Genomic DNA, 23373 nt, shown 5'->3' with positions numbered 1-23373 from the left:
TTTTGGATAAATTTGCAACATTTCACAAGATCGGTATCGGACCTATCGGTATCGGCCAATCATGAGAAAAACAATCGGTGATCGGTATCGGTCCCAAAAAACCTGATCGGAGCATCCCTAAAACCTATATATATTATTTCACAGAGAACGTTTTTAACTCAAATATTTGCTTCTGGGGGCGGTCCCTGGAACAACATATTACGAGATGGGGGTCGGTGGCCACTGGCCAAGTACGATTCATTTTTGGGGTCCTTGACATGAAATAGTTTGAGAACCGATGACATAGAAACATAGGGTCATGATTTAGAAGACATTTTGTAGAATCTGGTCTCACAGCTTTAACCCATTTTGGACTGAAGCCGATTCTAAAAAGCCTTCTAAATCCTGACCTAAGTTTTCTGAAAAACTTCAAATATTTATATAGCAGCATCACTTTCTGTACACATACTGTACAGAACCCCAAGAGGGGTTCCCCTCCAGAAGGGTTAGAACACCTAAAGGGGTTCCCGCTCAGAATGGGTTAATGTGCTTAATGTTTGATGATGGTCTCCCGCATGCAGCTTTTTTTCCATTCCTCTCCTTCATTTCTCTCCTTCTCCTCCTCGCTGCAATCTCGTCACACTCGTGCACATAATTATCGCCCTCGCAGACGTTCCCCCCCTGTTGTTCACACTCGTTCACACCCTCGCCTGCATCTTTTGCATATTATACTCAAGTACATTTTACATGATGGACTTTTACTCGTAACGTGTAGTAGTTCTATATTGCAGTATTGATACTTTTTCTTACGTTAACCCATTTTGGGTGAGAACCCCTTTTGGTGTTAGCATTATGTTATGCTTTAGCGATTGAAAAATAGCAGATCTACAAGCTCATAGCGCGCCACCGAGTGGCGCGCTATGAGCTTGTAGACGACTGACATAGAGACATAGCTTTTTCAGAAAACTGTCAGGATGTAGAAGACATTGTTAGAATCTGATCTCAGGTCAGAATGGGTTAAAGTAAAATTGAGTATACTTTCTCCACCACTGCCAATCTCTCTCCCCCCCCCCCCCCCCCCCCCTATCTGTTTCTCACCTTCTATTTCCTCCACGTTGTCTTGAGACATATGATGAGCTTGACTCAACGTTCTCACATCACAGTCACTGTGGCCCGCGATAGCATGTGTGAAGTCACATACAACACGCACACGCACACGCGCACACACACGCACACACGCGCACACACGCACACAAGCGCACAGAGAGAAGGCAATTAGTGGTGCTGTGGTTGTGGCTGCCAGCATTTGGCCCGACATGTAATAAGAGAGACAGCCAACTGCCAAGCAGATCATCTGTTCACTGCCACACACTGGCTTCAATTGACACTTCCAAGGATGCAACGCCCTCTCTCTCTCTCTCTCTCTCTCTCTCTCTCTCTCTCTCTCTCCCTCTCTCACTCTCTCTCTCTCTCTCTCTCTCTCTCTCTCTCTCTCTCTCTCTCTCTCTCTCTCTCTCTCTCCCTCTCCCTCTCCCTCCCTCTCTCTCTCTCTCTCTCTCTCTCTCTCTCTCTCTCTCTCTCTCTCTCTCTCTCTCTCTCTCTCTCTCTCTCTCTCTCTCTGTGTGTGTGCACTTTTGTCTGTGTACTCTAAGTTGTCTCATGCAGAGTTTATTGAAGCGTAAACATGGACAGTGGACACACAGATATATTCTTTGTACATTTTAAGTTAATAATTTCTAGTTAATACATTTGTTTTAACTGTGCGTGCGTGCGTGCGTGCGTGCGTGCGTGCGTGCGTGCGTGCGTGCGTGCGTGAGTGCGTGCGTGCGTGCGTGCGTGCGTGTTAATTTGACTGGACCAGATCGATGAGGGGTTGACCATATCCCCTCACCCGGTTCGATGTGGCTCAATATAGTATCTATTGTGTCCTAGAGGGCCATTTGTTTTGTGTCAAAGCAATGCACTGATAACTCCCAAGCTACCCAGTGGATTAGTGGTTCTCAAAGTGGGGTCCAAGGACCCTCAGGGGTCCCTGTGGGGGGGTTTACAAATGGAGAAAGGAAAGAGGAGATCCGCGCACCGTTTTAAAAGCTCCCAATTAGGGGTTCAGTGGCTCAAGGACACTTCAACACTAACTCTGGCCTCTGTGGGAGCCTGGATTCAAACTGGGAACCTTGCGGTTACCATCCGGTCACTCTACCCTTGAGCCACCGCCTCCCCATATCCAACAAATATAATATAAAGGCGAAAGCCACATTTTTATTATTTTTTTAAAAGGGGTTGATTATTGATCCACTCATGATGGGATTTTTTTCTCTCTTGATGGCCTCAGTTGTCATTGGAGTTGGTGACCATGAGTCGTGGATTTGTGGCGTTGTAAATGAACGTCATAATATTGCTGACAGTTGACAGTTTTATGCCCCAGGAAAAAGATTGAATGCTCAATAGCTATCGGCCTAAATATTGATTCTGTTATTACGCAGTTTTTATAGTCTTATATGGATGCTCAGTCATACGGTCAGCGGACGACATTAGGACGTGACATTTTTTTGTTTGTTTGAGGACTTGCGCGTGGCTACATTCATGAATAATTGTGACAGAAGTGGTGGAAAACGTAATCAAATGTTTTACTTAAGGAAAAGTATCAATACTGCAATGTAGTACTACTAGTAAAAAAAAGTCCAGCATTCAAAATGTTGTTGAGTAAAAATATTGTCGTGAAAATGTACTTAACATAACAAAAGTAAGTAAGTAAAATTACTCGTCATGCAATCTCATCACAACTCATCACAATGTGTCGCGATGCGATGCATTGTGAGCTTCTAGATCGGCTATTTTCAAATGGCCGAAATAGGGCTGACGTGGTTATTGTTTGTTTTGTAATAGTAATCAAAACCTACAATGTAACTAGTAACTAAACGTTACGTAAAAGTGTTGACAATTGGACATACTCTAGTAGAGCACCAATACCATCAAAACTGTACTGAAGTACAGTACTTAAGTAAATGCACTTAGTTACTTTCCACCAGCATCTGTGTACAGTAGGGCCTCCAAACCGTGTCCGTTTACGTACAAACCAGCGGATATGAGTTCAATATTGTTACTTCCAAACAATGATGTATACTGTAATGTAATGTGTTTTTGGGCTGTTCACTTTGGCTGGCTTTTCTCTGTATTTAATGTAATGTGTTTTTGGGGCTGTTCACTTTGGCTGGCTTTTCTCTGTATTTAATGTAATGTGTTTTTGGGGCTGTTCACTTTGGCTGGCTTTTCTCTGTATTTAATGTAATGTGTTTTGGGGGCTGTTCACTTTGACTGGCTTTTCTCTGTATTTAATGTAATGTGTTTTGGGGGCTGTTCACTTTGGCTGGCTTTTCTCTGTATTTAATGTAATGTGTTTTGGGGGCTGTTCACTTTGGCTGGTTTTTCTCTGTATTTAATGTAGTGTGTTTTTGGGGCTGTTCACTTTGGCTGGCTTTTCTCTGTATTTAATGTAATGTGTTTTGGGGATGTTCACTTTGGCTGGCTTTTCTCTGTATTTAATGTAATGTGTTTTTGGGGCTGTTCACTTTGGCTGGCTTTTCTCTGTATTTAATGTAATGTGTTTTTGGGGCTGTTCTCTTTGGCTGGCTTTTCTCTGTATTTAATGTAGTGTGTTTTTGGGGCTGTTCACTTTGGCTGGCTTTTCTCTGTATTTAATGTAATGTGTTTTGGGGGCTGTTCACTTTGGCTGGCTTTTCTCTGTATTTATCCAAGCCAGACGAGAGGTGTTTAATCCATTTTGGCCTGACCTCGAAATTTAAAAATATTCTTCTAAATCCTCCAGTTTTCTGAAATAAATATTTTGACGATTTTTCAAAAATAGCAGACCTACAAGCTCATAGCGCGCCACTCGGTGGCGCGCTATGAGCTTGTAGATCTGCTATTTTTCAATAGCTAAAGCATAACATAATGCTAACACCAAAAGGGGTTCCCGCTCAAAATGGTTTAAGCAACAGAGTTTGATGGTTTGCCAATGTTGATGTAAGACCGGCGGCAATGCAAAAATGTTGACATCGATGATGACGAGGCGGTTTTATCGGCCTCGGCCTCGCTTCGATCTATACGAGCTAAATGAAACATCGCTATGCAATCACATTTCACATTCATTTTCAATTAAGGAACAATGTGCCTGCCTGGTAGTTTCATCTTAATGTTTGCCAACAAACTTGAACTTATTAATCTTTTAGATAACTGGACCATAACACCGGGTGTGTGAAACTGACATACTGCATGTACAGCAGTGGTTCCCAAAGTGGGGTCCGGGGACCCCCAGGGGTACCTGAGGGAGTTCCAGGGGGTCCCCAGCTAAATGATAGTTTGGAACCAAATGGACCCTTATGGGTCTGTAACTCTGAGAGTGTACACTCTCAGAGTTAACATAACATTGATTTTACAATATAAATCGGGGTCTCAGAGATAGAAATGCCATTAAATGGGGGTCCGTAGACTGCTAATGCATGTCAAAGTGGGTGTCCTTGAAATTAAACGGGTTGAGAATCACTGCTACAGCCGTAAACATCTTCTCGTATGGGGGTCCCTGGCATATCTTTTCAAATGGGGGGTCTGCGGGCTAATTAATTAGTGTCAATTTGGGGGTCCTTGACATGAAAACGTTTGGGAACCATTGCTGTACAGTCTTCTGTCCATTAACCCATTTAGGCCTGACGTCAAAATTGAAAAAGAAATCTTCTAAATCATGACAATTTTCGGAAAGATTTGAGGCACATTTTCACGATTTTTCAAAAATAGCAGACCTACAAGCTCGTAGCGCGCCACTCGGTGGCGCGCTATGAGCTTGTATATCTGCTATTTTTCAATAGCTACATTATAACGTAATGTTTAAAACACCAAAAGGGGTTCCCACCCAAAATGGGTTAACCCTTTACTAGTTGCCCTGCAGGCAGTCTGGCAATTATCATTATTGAATCCTGATTAAAGTATAAAGGGCATTTATATGCATTGTATGCGTTTACATTATAAAGTGGAATTAAACAAGCCTATAACTCCACAGCCGTTTCTTTAAGGCTTTTTATCACATTAAATATTGATCATTGTCAGTTATTCAGTGTCAGGGATTACCATTTACGTTGCTAAATGTATTTATTTGTGTTTATTTTTCACTGGTCACACATCGGGAGTAAAACAGCCAGATTCTACAAGAGCTTTCCCCACGCCCTTAGGGCTCCATTTTCGTCACCGCTAAACCCCTTATCCCTAAACTTCTTTGCCTTTTTTTACTATTTTGCAAAACATTTTTGAATAGTTAAAATGGCCAGTCTACAAGCTCACAACGTGTCAATGTAGATTGGCTAGTTGAACTATTCAAAAATGTTTTTCAAAATAGTAAAAAAAAGTCAAAGAAGTTTAGGGATATGGGGTTTAGCGGGTTAGACGAAAATGGAGCCCTTAGACTTTTAAATTAGTGCTATATCACCTAACCCTTATCCCTATGTGCTGCTACTAAGGACTCCCGTCCGGGCAATATCTGTCTCCTTTGAACTGATGATGTTTTTATTTGGATTTTTAGTAATAATAGTATTTTAGATTCTCTTTTAACTAGCAGATTAGAAGCCAGTGAAACATAATGTTGTTCTCTTATGCATTTCATGTATCTGCTGAATGAGGAAGATATCTATTTATATATCTATGTCTGAAAGCAGCTGATTAACTTTATGTATCATATTCAAGTGGGTGTCATATCAGTGCCACAAAGGCAAGAGTTTGTTCTTACTTGTCAAGTAAAGACTTAACGTGAGCCCCTTGTACAGACTAAACCTTTTGAAGGTGACGCTAAATCAATGAATCCTGTCTCGGGTGAACTTTCAATTCCAATCCCCAAAAGTCGAACTTTTAAACTGCAGCCATGGGCATTTTTACACATTTTTTGTCCACTAATATGTTCCTGCATGGTTTTCTTGTGACAAGTCGTCAAGACTTTCTGTTGCTGTTCCCAGTGTAACAGTTTCAAATATGTTAATATGATTTTTTTTAATTAAATCAATCAAAGAAAATAGCTCAAAACTAGTTAATGATCTAAAAGCCTACAACACATTGTAATGCGCTGTTTATCGTGCAATGAAGTGTGTATATAGAAGGATCCAGGGAGCCAGGGAGGAACAAAATGGATCCTTACAGGTCTGTAACTCTGACCGAACCTCGGGACCAAGCAGGTATCGAACTGTTAGGGCTGCACTGGTACATTATGATGGCTGGTAGGGCTGGGCAAGTCATTATATCCAAGCCCTATTGGTCGTGTCATTGAATCATATGACTAGACAGTGGCCTTGAGGTTAGAGTGTCCGCCCTGAAACTGGGAGGTCGGGGTTCGATCCCCGGCCGGGTCATACCAAAGACTGTAAAAATGGGACCCAATTTGTGCTTGGCACTCAGCATCAAAGGGTTGGATTGGGGGTCAAATCAACTAATCAAATGATTCCCGAGCGCGGCACAGCTGCAGCTCACCGCTCCTTGGCTGCAGCTCACCGCTCCAAGAGATGGGTCAAATGCGGAGAACAAATCGTATGACTTTGACTTTGACTTATACAGTGATGGAAAAAGTACTCGAATGCTTTACTTAAGTAAAAGTATCAATACTGACGGACGGACTACGACTAGGCCTTTAACCCTTTTAGGCCTGAGGACGCATCTGTGTCACCTTATAACCACTTTAACCATTATTTTGAACTTTAGCTGTTGAAAAATAGCAAGCTCATATAGCACGGCACCGAGTGCCACTGCCGCTCCAAGAGCGTGTAGATCTGTAGATCTGGCGCAAATCTTTCAATATATATTCTTTCACAGCGAACTCATATCTTTGCTTCTGGGGGGGTGGGGGGCGTCCTAGCTGGAACAAAACATTATGGCGAAATACAGATAATTCTGGGGGTCCGTGACATGAAACGGTCAGGATTTAGAAGACGTTTTGTAGAATCTGTTCCTCAGGTCTTATAAAGGCCTATCCATAGGACAGGTTTTGGTGACATGCTACATGATGGTAACCTGACTCCGCCAGATGGGGCAGCAGAGAGTACACTGGGTTCCCCCCTCCTGCTCCCATCTGGGAACTCTCAGGCAGACTTGATGCCCGGCCACAAAACGGCCTGGCCAATCAGCAGCAGCTAACCCGCCTCTAGCTGCTGCTGATTGGCCAGGGCCGGGCATCAAGTCTGCCTGAGAGTTCCCAGATGGGAGCAGGAGGGGGGACTCTCTGCTGCCCCATCTGGCGGAGTCAGGTTAACATGATGGAGAGTTGGTAACCAAATGGACCCTAGTAAGACCTTCCTTTGCGGGTCCATTTGGTTTCATTGTACACTCTCCAAGAGTTCAATTATTTTTTAAACATCTGCATAACTTAATTTACAAGAAGTCTACACGATTAGATAATGTAGAATAATTGTTATTTTTGATCAACATTTGCCTCCTATGGTACCAGCGCCAATAAGTGTCAATAAACCATGGAATTGTGGACAAAATCGTATCCAACGATATCGAAATATCTGAGAGGCAAAATCTCATCAGTGGTCCGTGGCTCAAATGCCGAAGATATAATGAACCTTGATGTGAAAATGGTTGAAAACCACTGGGCTAATGTGGTGTTGGAGTGCCGTGATTTTTTCCACCCTAATCAGGTATTATTCTTTTTATACGGAGGACGTTTTTTTTCTTCAAAAAAGTATACAGTATTTGTTAAAATGTCGTTTTTAATGACACGCCCACCAGTTCATTAAGTATGCCTGGTTTGGGGCGCCCACTGGCCCAGCGGTCCAGGCGCATCATGCCACATATAGGCTCTGGCCTGATAGCGCATCACGTGTTCGAGTCCCGTTCATGACGAACTTTGCTCCATGTCTCTCCCCTTCTCTTTCTCCCACTTTCCTGTCTATCTTCACTAATAACTATCAAAAAGGCAAAAAATATGTATATTTAAAAAAAAAAGTATGCCTGGTTTTCCTGGTGGGTGGTGATGGTGATGATCTACACTGAACTGAAGCCGCACCCACAGCTAGCGAAGACATCATTGCACATAACAACCACACCAAGGGATCTAATGAAGTACTGTCAGCTCACATAAACACATGAAAAACTGGAAAACATCTTTAATAATGGTTCCTGGTTGTGCATTGTGTCTCTCTCTCTCTCTCTCCACAGCTCTCTCTGTCTCAGCTGGCTGCTACTTCACGCTACCCGACCATCAGCCACTCCAGCAGCGCGGCCGCGTTGGCATGGCAACAGCAGCCGTTTCCCGCTCTGCTCCATCCTTCCCCGTTGGCATCGGCCCACCAGCTGTCACATGTCGTAAGATCCCACCCCCGTATACCGTATACCCTCTCTCTCTCTCTCTCTCTCTCTCTCTCTCTCTCTCTCTCTCTCTCTCTCTCTCTCTCTCTCTCTCTCTCTCTCTCTCTCTCTCTCTCTCTCTCTCCTCTCCCTCTCCCTCTCTCTCTCTCTCTCTCTCTCTCTCTCTCTCTCTCTCTCCTACACACGCTCCCACGCACGTGTGCACGCACCCACGGACGCATACGCACACACAGGCACTATTAGACACAGAGGAGCCCACGATGTGTATTTTCATGCACGCATGCATGACTTGCCGATGTGAGGACATGCACGTGCATACAAACAGACACCCACAGGCAAACACACACGTGTGCGTAAGGATGCGCGCACACACAGGAACGCGCATGTGCACCCACACACGCACCCACCACACCACACCACACCACACCACAACACACACACACACACGCACACACACACACACACGTGTACTGTAGACCGTGGCCTGTTTTTGGAGGTGCAGAGAGTCGATCCTTTTCATCTCTCTAATCAAAAGGAGCATTATTCTCTGACTTTGCTTTTCAATTCTGTGCACAAAGGCCGCTTCTGTGTCCTTAAGTTGTCCAATGTTTTAATAATATTCGTAATATGTAATGTAACACATAATGTAACACATAGCCTGAAGAAACTGTTTTAATCAGCCTAGTCCAACAATGTCATTATTAGTGGTTGTTTGTCTACGATGCATTTCCTCATCCTTTCACCTTCAGTTCATAAAACGTGTCCTTGTGGTTTATCGATTAGCGTCCTTGTGAGACTTGGTATAATTATGCAAATGGTGTACTGTACAATCGGTCTGATTTTAGTGTTAATTATGAGGCTCTTTGTTTATCTGGGGAAACGGATCATGAGGAATTGCCACCAGACAGTCTGTGACTGACAACTTCTCTGACGTGATCCACAATGGTCTGAATACAGCTAATCCAACCCATTGATTTAAAGGGACATTTATTTCACCGTTGGAAGAAACTGCAGTCACTCAATGTTATGTTAATAGTATTTGTAGTAGTTAAGTGGTAACATGGCTGGCGCGATGCGATCAGAAATCACTATTTATGTACATCTGAACACCGGGCGGTTTGGACTAAAACAAAACTTTGGAGTATTTTTTGGAGAAAACGAGCAACAAAGAAACGACAATGAGTGGATCCTTATGGGAGGCGCGCGCATTGATCCTCACAATGGGAAGAACGTATAGGCGCTGTCTAGAAGCCTGGGCAGCACGGAAGGTTAGTGTTGAGCTTCAGGCTGCTTGGTATTGATATAACCCTTATACAACCCGCCATCTGACAGGTTCGGCGACCTCCAGGGTTAAATCTTAACCCGTCATCTGACGGGTTGCGAGGCGTTTTGGCGCCCATCGTGTTAAGAAACCTAACACATGTCGGCTGCTGCTCGAAAAAGTTTTTGCTCCTCCTCTCGTTGTATTGGGCTGTATTGGCGGTAATAGAATGGCGCCTATATAGGGGATATAGCTGGCTGCCTGCGGACATTTCAAATGAACAGCAGGTGGCGCTGAAAGTGTTAACAGCAGAAATGTGCACCCTATGGCCAGAAGAATTATGAAGTCTGTGTATTTGACTATAGGGTTTGACTGGATTGCTGGATTACTACAATGCCCATAATGCTTTGGTGCACCGCCCCTCCTTGTGGAGAGGGGGGAGGCTGCATGGAGGTGTGGCTTTGTAGTCCAGGAAGGAAGTGATCGAGACCACATTTTCATGACACTTTTTGGTCATGAACATGCATGATATAAAATATCTAAAAAAACACATAAAACCCCCAGGTAAAGTGTTTCTTTCATCATTAAAATAAGATCTGGTTGCAAAAGGGGTGAAGTGGCCCTTTGATCGATCATACAAAATAATCGATATCCATTTAACCTATTTTGGTGGGAACCCCTTTTGGTGTTTTAAACATTGTTATAATTTAGCTATTGAAAAATAGCAGATCTACAAGCTCTACAAGCTTGTAGGTCTGCTATTTTTGAAAAATCGTGAAAATATTTATTTCAGAAAACTGGAGGATTTAGAAGATTTTTTTTTAATTTCTAACCCATTTAGACGAAATGTCTTCTAAATCATGACAGTTTTCAGAAAAACCCATGTTTCTATATCAGTGGTTCTCAAACTATTTCATGCCAAGGACCCCAAATATTACTACATGTAATTGGACGCCGACCCCCATCTCAAAATATGTTGTTCCAGGGACACCCCCAGAAGCAAAGATTTTAGTTAAAAACGCTCGCTCTGATAGAATAATATATTAAAAGATTTGTGCCACATGTTCACGATTTTTCAAAAATAGCAGATCTACAAGCTCGTAGCGTGGCACCAAGTGCCGCGCTAAGAGCTTGTAGATCTGCAATTTCTCAACAGCTAAAATATACAAAATGCTTAAAACACCAAAAGGGGTTCCCTTGTGCCTTGTGGTTAGAGTGTCCGCCCTGAGGTCGGGGTTCAATCCCCGGCCGGGTCATACCAAAGTCAAAGACTGTAAAAATGGGACCCAGTGCCTCCCTGCTTGACACTCAGCATCAAGGGCTGAATTGGGGGTAAGTCCCTGCGTCATAAGTAGCCCACCTGCCCTGTGGGCCTCATGGCTCGGCAAGGCTACTTACTTACTTATAGGGCAGCAGCACGGAAGGTGTGAAGGTTCAGCCCGAGTGTTTTTCATCATTGATGTTTGAACCTACTTACATGTGCGCCTGGCGTGCCTCTTTGATTCGTTTGCAGTCGACATGTGGACAGCAAACTGCTGGCGCAGTATGGACTCTGTGAATCAAGCGTTTCCATGTGTGTATTATGCTGTTTGAATTACTGTGGGATCTCTCCACGGGGACTTGGTCTTCTTTCAGTAATTCCAGCTGAATTTATATTTAGTTGCGCGTGGGTGTCACACACAGCACCGTACATATAGAGCACCGAAGTCTGACGTCAATATCGGTATAGAGGGCGCTAAGGACCGACGTTGGAGGACGCTGGGGATGGTTGGCAGCCCCTGATTGGTCCGGGAAGCGATGGCGTTGGGGCGATGGAGTGACGTCGAAGTCACAAGATCCAGCGGCTGCCTGTTGTATCTGGGACACGCTGCTGTTGGGATGGGGCTGGAACCTTTAGACCACATGTGTTCACCTAGTTCATTGAGCCCTCTCTCCTGCAAAAACACTTTTCCCTCTCCCTATCAGCTCTGTTTTCATACCAACAGCTGATAACGATGGCAGACTGAAATCAAAGCATTGTTCCATTGTATACGAAGTTAACTGAGTGGGGACAAGAGGCTGTATTGACTGGATGTGATGACAGAAAGATATCAAAAATGAATTTTGTTAAAAGTGAGTGTTCATTGTGATGCTATCATGCTGCTGAATAGGAACTGAGGAAACACTACCGGTACGTTAGTTCCATTCATCCAGGCCACAACAGAGCCTTAGAGTATAGAGACAGAGTTGCGACATTGAGGGGGCAGAAAACAGCCCGGTCATGTGGTTCATGTACGGGGGCGGCGGTGGCTCAGGGGTAGAGTTTCCAGATGGTAACCGCAAGGTCGCCAGTTCGAACCTTGCATGGTTCCCGATGCCATCAGTGTATGAATGTGTGTGTGAATGGGTGAATGTAATGCACAATCTATGTAAAGCGCCTTGGATAAAGGCGCTATATAAATGCACCATTTACCATTTTACCATTTACTCGCACAAGCCCATAGACTCCAATGCATTCCGTAAACTGCCGGCGTCCCTATTCGCCAATGTAGAAGAGGACTGGCCCCATGAAGTGAACGGAGTTGTCGTATGGCTCTGGGCCACAACAACACAATTGACTGACTGATCATATTCATAACATACTACTGTAAATGCATGATGCGGCCCTCCCTCCCATCGGACCATTTGATACGGCAGCCGATTGCAAAAAAAAAGAAAAAGGTTGAGAGCCAAAGCAGAAGACACTTCATACTCAATATACCAGTATCAAGGTATAACAGGCTGTGAAGAAAATTATTCTTTAATAAAATGTGTCCTTGTTTTCTGCGTCTGAACGCCCTTGCGCACAGCATCCATATACAGTATGTCACCGTATGGGAACGCACTCCGACATACAGTAGGCGTTGGCGTGACGGCAACGGGTTCACGCAAAGTGTAAAGCCATTACTTTTGGTGTCATTCTCATTTCACACCGCGGCGCAGGCCTCCGCGTGACGCTTCCTCCGTGTCCTGGCCCATTAGTTTATCCCGTTGAGATCTGAGGCCAGATTCTACAAAATGTCTTCTGAATCAAAACGTAAGCGTTTCTACAGTATATCAGTGGTTCTCAAACTATTTCATATCAAGGGGCCCCAGAATTATGTGTATTTCGCCACGGACCCCCTTTTGAAAATATGTTGTTCCAGGGGACCTCCCAGAAGCAAATATTTCAGTTAAAAATGTTCGCTGGGAAAGAATATATATATATATTCAAAGATTTGTGCCACATTTTCACGATTTTCCAAAAAAGCGCAAATCTACAAGCTTGGAGTGCCGCGGTATGATCTTGTACATCTGCTATTTTTCCAACAGCTAAAGCTTTAAAATAACGGTTAAAAGTGTTTTTTAAAAGCTATGAGGCGTCCTCCTCGGGTCTAAAGGGGTTATTGTTATCGCAGGTTGTTTCATCACAGGGAAAAGGAACGTGGTTCATTATGGCGCGGCGCTGCCGTAGCCATGTAGCTGCAGCGTGTGACTTTGGTCCAGGTCATTAGCCATGCGGTTGATAGAGAACGGCCCCCGTAATGTGTCTTCAACCCCCCCATCGCCACCGAACAGGCCCCCCCATACATCACAACGACGACCCAGGAGAGAGACTATCCCCCCAGCTGGAAAATGACACCCATTAACTCTCCACGGCTAATTATGGGCGCTAATACCTCGCTAGGTTACGCATATGTCAACGGTAATACGAGGGGATTAATGTTGGCCACCGGATATGAACGCCAAATTGGTCCACTGCCATTTCTTGCAGAACAATGGTGATGATGATGATTGTCCGTCTTATTAACCCATTCTGACCTGAGATCAGATTCTAAAAATGTCTTCTACATCCTGACAGTTTTCTGAAAAAGAACATGTTTCTATGTCAGTGGTGCTCAACCTTTTTCATGTCAAGGACCCCCAGAATTATCTCTATTGGGCCATGGACCCCCATCTCAAAATATGTAGTTCCAGGGACCCCCCAAAAGCCAATATTTTAGTTAAAAATGTTCGCTCTGAAATATATATTCAAAGATTTGCGGCCCCTTTTTCAAAAGAAATTCAATAGCTAAAGCATAACATAATGCTAACACCAAAAGGGGTTCCCGCCCAAAATGGGCTAATCCCTTTATAAATACCATTATGTTCTCTTTTTGGCTCTCTAAAAGACTCCCAGAATAATCAAACGGAACAGAGGCTAGGATAATGAAAAAAGGCTTGAGCCAGACGAGACGAGGCCGACACACGAGCAAAGATACGACAGATGGAACAATTAAAGTCAACGACCAAATAACACAAACATCACAAACACTTGACCCCTCTTATAATATTCATCATATTTTGATGAATATTGTGCAATATGGAACTTATGTCAGTGAAGCACGTACTGTATGCAGGTGTAGAAAGTATCTAAGTACATTTACTTACTGTAAGTACTGTACTTGAGTACAATTTTGAGCTGTTACTGTACTTGAGTATTTCCAATTTCCAATGCGTTTACTTCTACTCCACTACAGTACATTTTGGATCAAGATATACGACTTTTACCTCCACAACATTTATGTGAAAACTTTAGTTACTAGTTACTTCAGCCCTATATTATAACATTTCGGCGACGTATTGTGATCATGTAGATTGGCTATTTTCAAAAAAGCATTATAGCCTACAGTTGAAAACTTTAAATGGGACATTCTGCATAATGAGTACTTTTACTTTTGGTACTTTAAATAGTAAATGGTGCATTTATATATACCTACAGGTTGACAAGTAGTACTGCCTCAAGCTCATATACGCACAATATCTCACCTGGCAAAGCTGGGATTCCATCTTTAACAAAATATAATACATATAAAGTGATATGCGACAACAAACACACACTAGTTAGACCAGGGGTTCTCAACGTTTTTGCCTGGAGACCCCCGAAATTTTTTTGGCCATGTCTCGCAACCCCTACATCTCAATACAAGGAATAAATGTTCAGAATCTACAGCTTGGTAGGCTGCAGATAACCAACAACACACCATGACACCAACTATAGCGACCGCAAAATGTATACTTATCAACAACAGATAAACATCGGCTACTGCCATCATGTCAATGTTTTATTTGCCGATATCGATATTGACCTACAGTATAACGGCAAAATGCGGCCAATACCGATATGTGGGCCGATAACATCGATGCCTCCCTGGTTTTAACCACTAACTTGTCCTCCTCGTCTCGGCTCCAGGCCTACCCAGCTGCCAGCAACATCGCCCACCTGGAGGTGGACCTCATGCCAAATGACGACGGCGTCGACATCACGTCCATCGATGGGGACGCCATGAGCGAGCTGCCCTTCACCCCCGTCCACGCGCCTGTCATAAGCCTGGGCATGCACGTTTCCAGGTTAGTGGGTGGTGAGGCTCACACATCGACCTCAGCCACACCTTTCACACAAACAACCTGTTCGCTGTCGGGGTGGACAAAACCTTCTTCTGAATCCTGACATAACATATAATTTCTGAAATTACATATCAGTGGTTGCACTGGTGCTCAAACCTTTTCATGTCAAGGACCCACAGTGGTTAAAAGCCATTTTGACCTGAGATCAGATTCTATAAATGTCTTCTACATCCTGACAGTTTGTTTCAAATGTCTTCTACATCCTGACAGTTTTCTGATAAAGCTATGTTTCTATGTCAGTCGTTCTTCGATTTTTCAAAAATAGCAGATCTACAAGCTCGTAGCGCGCCACTCGGTGGCGCGCTACGAGCTTCCCGCCCAGAATGGGCGGGAAACTCGTCGCTGCTGGGTGGAACAACCTTCTACGTCCGAAAAAACCTGCACCTTTTCAGTAAAGGGGGAAAAATAACCTGTGTTACAAAGTTACAATGTAGTTAGGATAGTTATACCACAGCATACCTCGACTCGTGTCACTCACTTTTTTTAGGGGGCCGACAGTCTTTCCTGATTCATAACTCATGTCTCAGTTTGGACAGTATATTTCTTTCATGCATATGATATTTCATGCAAGCTCATATTTCTCATTTACAACACCCCATTTTGATATTTGCATATAGGCGAGTCATTAAAAAGCGCATTGCAACTGATTTAAATGTAGCTCTCTCATACTTCATGTGGTCATTCTATATGGCATACGTCGTGTATGACATTATCTACGACTCATCACTTCGTCTTTAGGCAAGACGAGGTCCTGAAAGTGTCTAGCAGAAGATGCACACATATGGCATCTTGTACAGTTTCTGTCGTACGAGTGTTTTTCTTTTGTTTTTCTGCATCTGCAGACGGACAGTCTGGCCTTTAGATCTTACAAAACAGAACACTGTTCCCAATTTGTACAAAATATAAGGAAGGGCCATGTTGACCCTTTTTTGCTGTCAGTGTTGAATGAAACGCATAAATCATGCATACGGTAGTATCTAACTTGGCGTTGTGCGTGCGTGTGTGCGCGTGCGCGCGTGCGTGCGTGCGTGCGTGCGTGCGTGCGTGCGTGCGTGCGTGCGTGCGTGCGTGCGTATGTACGTGCGTGCCAGCCAGTAAATCCTGGCCAACAAACATACTGTTTAACAACTCCAACCCGATGTTCAGAGGAAAGCGATAGGTGGCTCTTAAAGGCACTCGTGCTGGTTAAAAGCCACTAGTGAGTAATGTGTGCTTTGAGCGTGCTTTTAACATGCTCCTGATTTATCTGATGTGTTCTCACAGCCTTGTACCAGGCCTCCATTAGGCCACAATGCTCCACTGTGTGTGGCTATCTGCTCCACTGTGTGTGGCTATCTGCTGGGATCGATTGTCTCACTAATTGGCAGTGTGTGCTCTGGGAACATGCAGACAGTATATACAGTCAATAGGCAGCGGTGTTCCGCCCGAAGCCAATTCGAGGCAATATTTTTGTCAGCCCGTTAAGTGCCTGTTTTGAGTAATGGCCTTGCCATTGTAAACATTCTTTAAGCCCAGCTGTATAACATCATCCGTCAACTGGGATGTAATCACTGCGACACAATAACACGTTCAGAAATTACATGTCTGCTAAGGATAGGAGAGTAGATGATCATCGTGGTAACAGCGATGTTGCAGAGTTCTTTGATGTGGGGCACCAAATGATGATGCCCTGCAAACAAGCAAGAAAGAAAGAAAGAAAGACAGAAAGAAAGAAAGAAAGTAAACAGACACAGCTTCTCACAAACAAGGGATTCTGTCAGTTCAGACATATATCTGCAGACAGTCTGACACAGACACTGTCTCCCAATCCCCATGTTTTGATCCAGGCCTGCATGGATCAAAAGTCTCTGCCTCACTGGGAGTCGAACCACACACAATTTAAGCCGTTTTCAGTGCGGAAATGAATGACCCACTTAATTGAGAAGAACAATGAACTTCACAGAAGTTTAATTTAATTGAAGTCGCGGTGCATATCTGATGGTGGCACCCCTTTTGAAATGGAAAATGATGCTTGAATGTTAATCCATCGGGACTGAATTAACCCATTAAGGACAGGAACGCATCTATGACAACTTATGGCTTTTAACCACATTAATCTAAAACCTAAATAGCAGATCTACAAGCTCATAGCACGGCACCGAGTGCCACGCTACGAGTTTGTAAATGTGCTATTTTTGAAGAAAGAAAAATGTGGCGCAAATCTTTGAATATATTCTTTCCCAGTGAATGCTTTTAACTCAAATATTTGCTTCTCGGGGGGGGGGGGGGGGGAACAACATATTTTCAGATGGCCAAATACATATAATTCTGGGGTCCTGGACATGAAATAGTTTGAGAACCACTGATATAGAAACACAGGGTTTTTTCTGAAAACTGTCATGATTTAGAAGACATTTTGTATAGGATCAGTTATCAGATCCCAATGGGTTAAGATATCACTTTTGGCAAAAGGGGGAAGAAAGGGAGAGTGTGAAATCAATGCAGCCACGGGCTGAAGCTCGCTCGCTCGATAATGTCTCCCTCGTTCCTCGTCGCCTTAAATACAAAATTAAATAAAATAATAAATCCACTAATTAGCTTGACGTAGGACGTATACTAGGCTTAAATCCTCCTCCAGTGTGACATTTTGGGGCATGTACTGTTTACCAAGCGGGACACGGTGATTAATCTTTCATCAGTGTCCCAATAACACCAAACGCCATCCTTCATGTTCCTCCTCCTGCACTTTGAGACCACCATCTGTGCCCCTTGCCCACTTGTCGTGCACAAAGTATTGTACGTCAGCATGGGAAATATATATATATATATATTGCGTCGATGTTGGGCAGAAACCTTGTATCAATTCATATTTAATCGTTTTGAGTTTATTCAATTCAAATTAACGCCCTATTTCCGTCTAATGAGTGATGCGACGGAAGTAGCAAAAATAGCCCATCTATACAAGCTTAACTGCGTCACAATGCGTCACATTGTCTGACAATGTGACGCATTGTGACGCATTCTGACTCAGCAGTAGTGGGGAAAAAAGTACTCGCATGTTTTGCTTAGTTAAAAGTATCAATACGGCAACGTAGAAATGCTCCGTTACAGGGAAAAAGTCCCGAATTCAAAATGTACTCGAGTAAAAGTACGAGAGTATTGGCATCAAAAATGTACTTGTATTGCAGAAGGTCCCAATTCACAAGTTAAAAATGTGTACAAAATGTTTTGAAAAATAGACGATCTACTGTACAAGCTCACAATGTGTCGCATCGCAAGCTTGTTGATTTTGCTATTTTAAAATGGCCGAAATGTATAATAGGGCTGAAGTGGTTAATGTATGTTTTCTAAGCAATTTTTTAATCTACAAAGTAACTATATAGTAACTAAAGTTTTCAAATAATTGTAGTGGAGTAAAAGTACAATATTCCTCTGAAATGTAGTGGAGTAGAAGTAAAAGTACAGGACATATTTTGACGTACTCAAGTAAAGTACAAATACTTAACTTAATACAAAATTGTACATGTACTCACTGGTAATATGACGTTGATGTCGGGCAGACACCTTGTATCTTCATATTTAATCGTTTTGACCTGAATCTCCCGTTCGTCAGTTAGTCACCCAGACCTCCATATATGGTCATGCCTCGTGACATCACGCCTCCATATATGGTCATGCCTCGTGACATCACATCTCACGAGAAACAGGTGGCCACTGTGTTTAGCCCATTCCAACCAATCTGTGTCGCCTTGTGGCTTTTGACATACGCTTCTCTGCTTATGTCATGCATTTCACTGGCACAGGGTACCTACTGCCCCCTATGGGAACGGGCGTTCAAAGAGTTAAGTAAATGTACATAGTTACTTTACAGTGATATTTGAATTAAGTGAAATCACTGAATAAACTGAATTTACCGTTAAACCCAAACTCACCCAGCCCGAATCAGCCACGGTGAAATAGCACTTCCGTACAAGTGAAAGACACGCCTCCATCCCGGTCAAAACAGTAGTAGTGTCATATGTACAGATTATTTGGGGTTTTCTAGGCGTGTATGTACAGAATTACAATTCCGTTGCCATTTCGCCCACAGTGGTTTTCCTGGAAAGTAATGCTTTTTGTACATACAAGGTTTCTTTCTCACCCGAGCGCCACTATAAGTTATGACTGTTGCCATGGTTTCAGAGAAACAGGTGGCCACTGTGATTAGCCCATTCCAACCTGAGGACACATCTGTGTCACTCACCCTTATAGCTTTTAACCACTTTAACCAATTATTTTAAACTTTAGCCGTTGAAAAATAGCAGATCTATAAGCTCGTATAGCACGGCACCGAGTGCCGCGCTACGAGGGAAGGTCCCTGGCTGGAACATGATGATTTCAGATGGGGGTCCGTGGCCAAATACAGTTAATTTATGTCGGTCCTTGACATGAACACGTTTGAGCACCACCACTGATACGTTTTTCAGAAAAACGGTCAGGATTTGGAAGACATTTTGTAGAATCTGGTCTCAGGTCTTAATGGGATAGAGATAACTGCCAATTATAGCTGGAAAATCCCCAGGGGAGCAATTTGGCACCCGTCGTGGAGCCTCTTCCCAAACATAAGCATTCTCTCTGCGACACTTTGACAGATAATGCTGACATCCATGATGTGCGTTCCGTTCGCCTCCCCCTAAACCTACAACTGCTTCGCCCGGATTTTGGGAAGTCCACCTTGCGACGTGAAACATGCAGTGCTCTTACCGGCACGAGGCAAAGAGAATCAAACCCACATTCTTCATAATGTATATACCCAATTCTTGTCTTGCCCGCGAGGGAAATCATTCCAATTACAGCTACTTATGGGACAAAAAATACTGGGAGGGGGAGCATGGACACTAACCATGTTACCAATCACAGCCCCTTCCTCCCTGCTTGGAGCACTAGGGTGGACAAAAATAACATTCGCTCAGGTCTTTTTTCAGTTTAGTTAATGTATAACGAATGAGCAGCGCGTGCTCTGGCTCTCTCAGTGCTAGTAGTAGTATTTCAATACAGCCAACGACACCAGGGGTTCTCAATGTTTTTGGCTGGGTGGGGACCCCCGGAAATGCTTTGGTCATGTCTCGCGATGACATGACCATGCCCATTGGGTGCCTCAGGTTGTTTGACTTGCCCGATCGGGGCACACACCGTGTGAAAACCACCACTTTGACTGAATGCTCTCGTTGTTGTTGTTGTTTTCTCTGATTCTCCTTACTTAACAGTTCCTACTCATGTTGTTGTGTTCTCTGATTCTCCTTACTGAACAGTTCCTACTCATGTTGTTGTGTTCTCTGATTCTCCTTACTGAACAGTTCCTACTCATGTTGTTGTGTTCTCTGATTCTCCTTACTGAACAGTTCCTACTCATGTTGTTGTGTTCTCTGATTCTCCTTACTGAACAGTTCCTACTCATGTTGTTGTGTTCTCTGATTCTCCTTACTTAACAGTTCCTACTCATGTTGTTGTGTTCTCTGAATCCCCTTACTGAACAGTTCCTACTCATGTTGTTGTTGTCTCTGATTCTCCTCACTGAACAGTTCCTGCTCAGCCAGTTCCCGGAGCTCCCTGGCCCACCTGTACTCGGCCGGCTTCCCAGACATCCTAGGCCGTAGCGGGGAGGTGGCGGAGGTCCTGGACCCCACGGAGCCCACGCACTTCGACCCGCAGCGCGAGGAGGCAGACCCCCTGAGCGGCAATCTGATGGTCTTCCAGTTTCTGGCCTTCTCCAGGTGAGCTCACCAGGCAGGCACTGGTGGAAAGTATTTTACCATTCAGTAAAAGATATTTTGGGAGCATTCATTTATTGGTGTGCGGATTTTTCATTTCTTCTCTATGACTTTATTTTGATCCAGCACCCAGCCTATAGGTATAGATGTGATCCAGCACCCAGCCTATAGGTAGAGATGTGATACAGCACCCAGCCTATAGGTAGAGATGTGATACAGCACCCAGTCTATAGGTATAGATGTGATACAGCACCCAGCGTATAGGTAGAGATGTGATACAGCACCCAGCCTATAGGTATAGATGTGATCCAGCACCCAGCCTATAGGTAGAGATGTGATCCAGCACCCAGCCTATAGGTATAGATGTGATCCAGCACCCAGCCTATAGGTAGAGATGTGATCCAGCACCCAGCCTATAGGTAGAGATGTGATCCAGCACCCAGCCTATAGGTAGAGATGTGATCCAGCACCCAGCCTATAGGTAGAGATGTGATCCAGCACCCAGCCTATAGGTAGAGATGTGATCCAGCACCCAGCCTATAGGTAGAGATGTGATCCAGCACCCAGCCTATAGGTAGAGATGTGATCCAGCACCCAGCCTATAGGTAGAGATGTGATCCAGCACCCAGCCTATAGGTATAGATGTGATACAGCACCCAGCCTATAGGTAGAGATGTGATCCAGCACCCAGCCTATAGGTATAGATGTGATACAGCACCCAGCCTATAGGTAGAGATGTGATACAGCACCCAGCCTATAGGTAGAGATGTGATACAGCACCCAGCCTATAGGTAGAGATGTGATCCAGCACCCAGCCTATAGGTAGAGATGTGCGTGTGCTTTTTGACCGTTTGTTCAGCCTCCTCTACAAATTGGTGGAAAGTATAACTGTACTTAAGTACAGTTTTGAGGTATTTGTACTTTACTTGAGTGCGTCAAATTTTCAGCACTTTTACTTCTACTCCACTACATTTCAGAGGCAAATATTGTACTTTAACTCCACTACAATTATTTGAAAACTTTACTTACTAGTTACGTTGATTATTATCACAAAACATAGATTATCCACTTAACTGGCTCAAATGGCCGAACACATTTCGGCCATTTGAAAATAGCCGATCTACAAGCTTACAATGCGCCGCATCGCGCATCTGCTATTTTCAAAAGATGTTTTAAACATTTGAAAACGTAAAACTGGACATTGTGCACACTGAGCATTTTCGACTTTTGGTACACAAAGTACATTTTGAAGGCAATACTTTTGGACTTTTACTCAAGTAAATTTAGAATTCCGGGGCTTTTACTTGTAACGGATGAGTTGCAAGTATTGCAGTTGCAGTATCGATACCTTTTCTCAAGTACAACATGAGTACTTTTTTATCAGCACTTAACCCATTTAGGCCTGACGTCAAAATAAAATAAAACGTTCGCTCTGAAAGAATATATGTGACTAAATTTGGCCGAGAGACTTTTTTTCGTTTTTTCATGTCATATGAAATCAGGGAATCATAGCATCAAATTGACATATTGGTTGTTCAGTTTGACCCACCAGTTTTGGAGATATGGCTTATAGAGTAATGTCTTGCAGAGAAACAGCGAGTTGAGAAAACAGGCTTGAAAGGTTCACTTCTGTGGTCTCTAACATTACACCTAGCTACATGTCTAAGCATTTATTTCATATTTACATGTCGATTTCAGCTCTGACACTTATTTCAGACATGCTCTAGTATGTGAAGAGTCTGCCTATGCTATTAAATCATTTTGAAAAAAGAAAAAAAAAAGTAAGTTTTTCTCCTCTGGTGAAAAGCTGGAATTTGCGCGATGGCAGTCTCTCAGTCAAATCTGGTCACATATATTCAAAGATTTGTGCCGCATTTTTACGATTTTTCAAAAATAGCAGACCTACAAGCTCGTAGCGCGCCACTCGGTGGCGCGCTATGAGCTTGTAGATCTGCTATTTTTCAATAGCTAAAGTATAACATAATGCTCAGGTAAAACACCAAAAGGGGTTCCCGTACAGAATGGGTTAGCTCCTTGGCGGGTTCATGTCAGGCTCTTCTCCCCCCGTGCAGCGAGTGCTGATGCCGCCCGCCTTCGGCTCATATTGATTGGGAGCAAAGCACCTCCACCGGCCTGGCAATCTGTTGAAACATGTTCGTTGGGAGTTCGCTATATACTATAATGGATCTATAGCTCGTCGTGTGTTTACGAGAGGAGAGACCAAATGAAAATGCCAGGTTCTGTATTCACGAGGTGTCACGGCGAAGGGCGTTCACTGGCCGGGTTAGAAAAGTCAGAATGGTGGGTGTTTAACCCATTTATAGACCTGAGGACTATTCTACAAAATGTCTTCTAAATCATGACATTCTATATGTCAGTGGTTCTCAAACTATTTCATGTCAAAGACCCCCAGAATGATATGAAATTGGCCAGCCGACCCCCATCTGAAAATATGTTGTTCCAGGGACCCTCCAGAAGCAAAGATTTGAGTTAAAAGCGTTCGCTCTGAAAGAATATAATTCAAAGATTTGCGCCACATTTCAACGATTTTTCAAAAATGGCAGACCTACAAGCTCGTAGCGCGGCACTTGGTGCCATGCTATGAGCTTGTAGATCTGC

The 23373-nt window shown here is 43.6% G+C and overlaps 1 protein-coding gene across 1 annotated transcript in view; it reads left to right on the top strand.

Moving 5' to 3' along the window:
• Window positions 1–23373, top strand: part of nphp4 (nephronophthisis 4) — a 425525-nt gene that overhangs the window by 287120 nt on the left and 115032 nt on the right. The window contains exons 12-14 of the mRNA XM_079525926.1: window positions 8170–8316; window positions 14811–14968; window positions 20566–20757. Of these exons, the coding sequence (XP_079382052.1) occupies window positions 8170–8316; window positions 14811–14968; window positions 20566–20757 (497 nt within the window). The remainder of the gene's footprint in view (window positions 1–8169; window positions 8317–14810; window positions 14969–20565; window positions 20758–23373) is intronic.

The sequence above is a fragment of the Electrona antarctica genome, assembly GCF_951216825.1.
Source record: "Electrona antarctica genome assembly, chromosome: 2".
NCBI classification, from domain to species: Eukaryota; Metazoa; Chordata; class Actinopteri; order Myctophiformes; family Myctophidae; genus Electrona; species Electrona antarctica.
The sequence above is the reverse complement of the archived record's forward strand: the minus strand, read 5'-3'. Positions and strand labels throughout refer to the sequence as shown.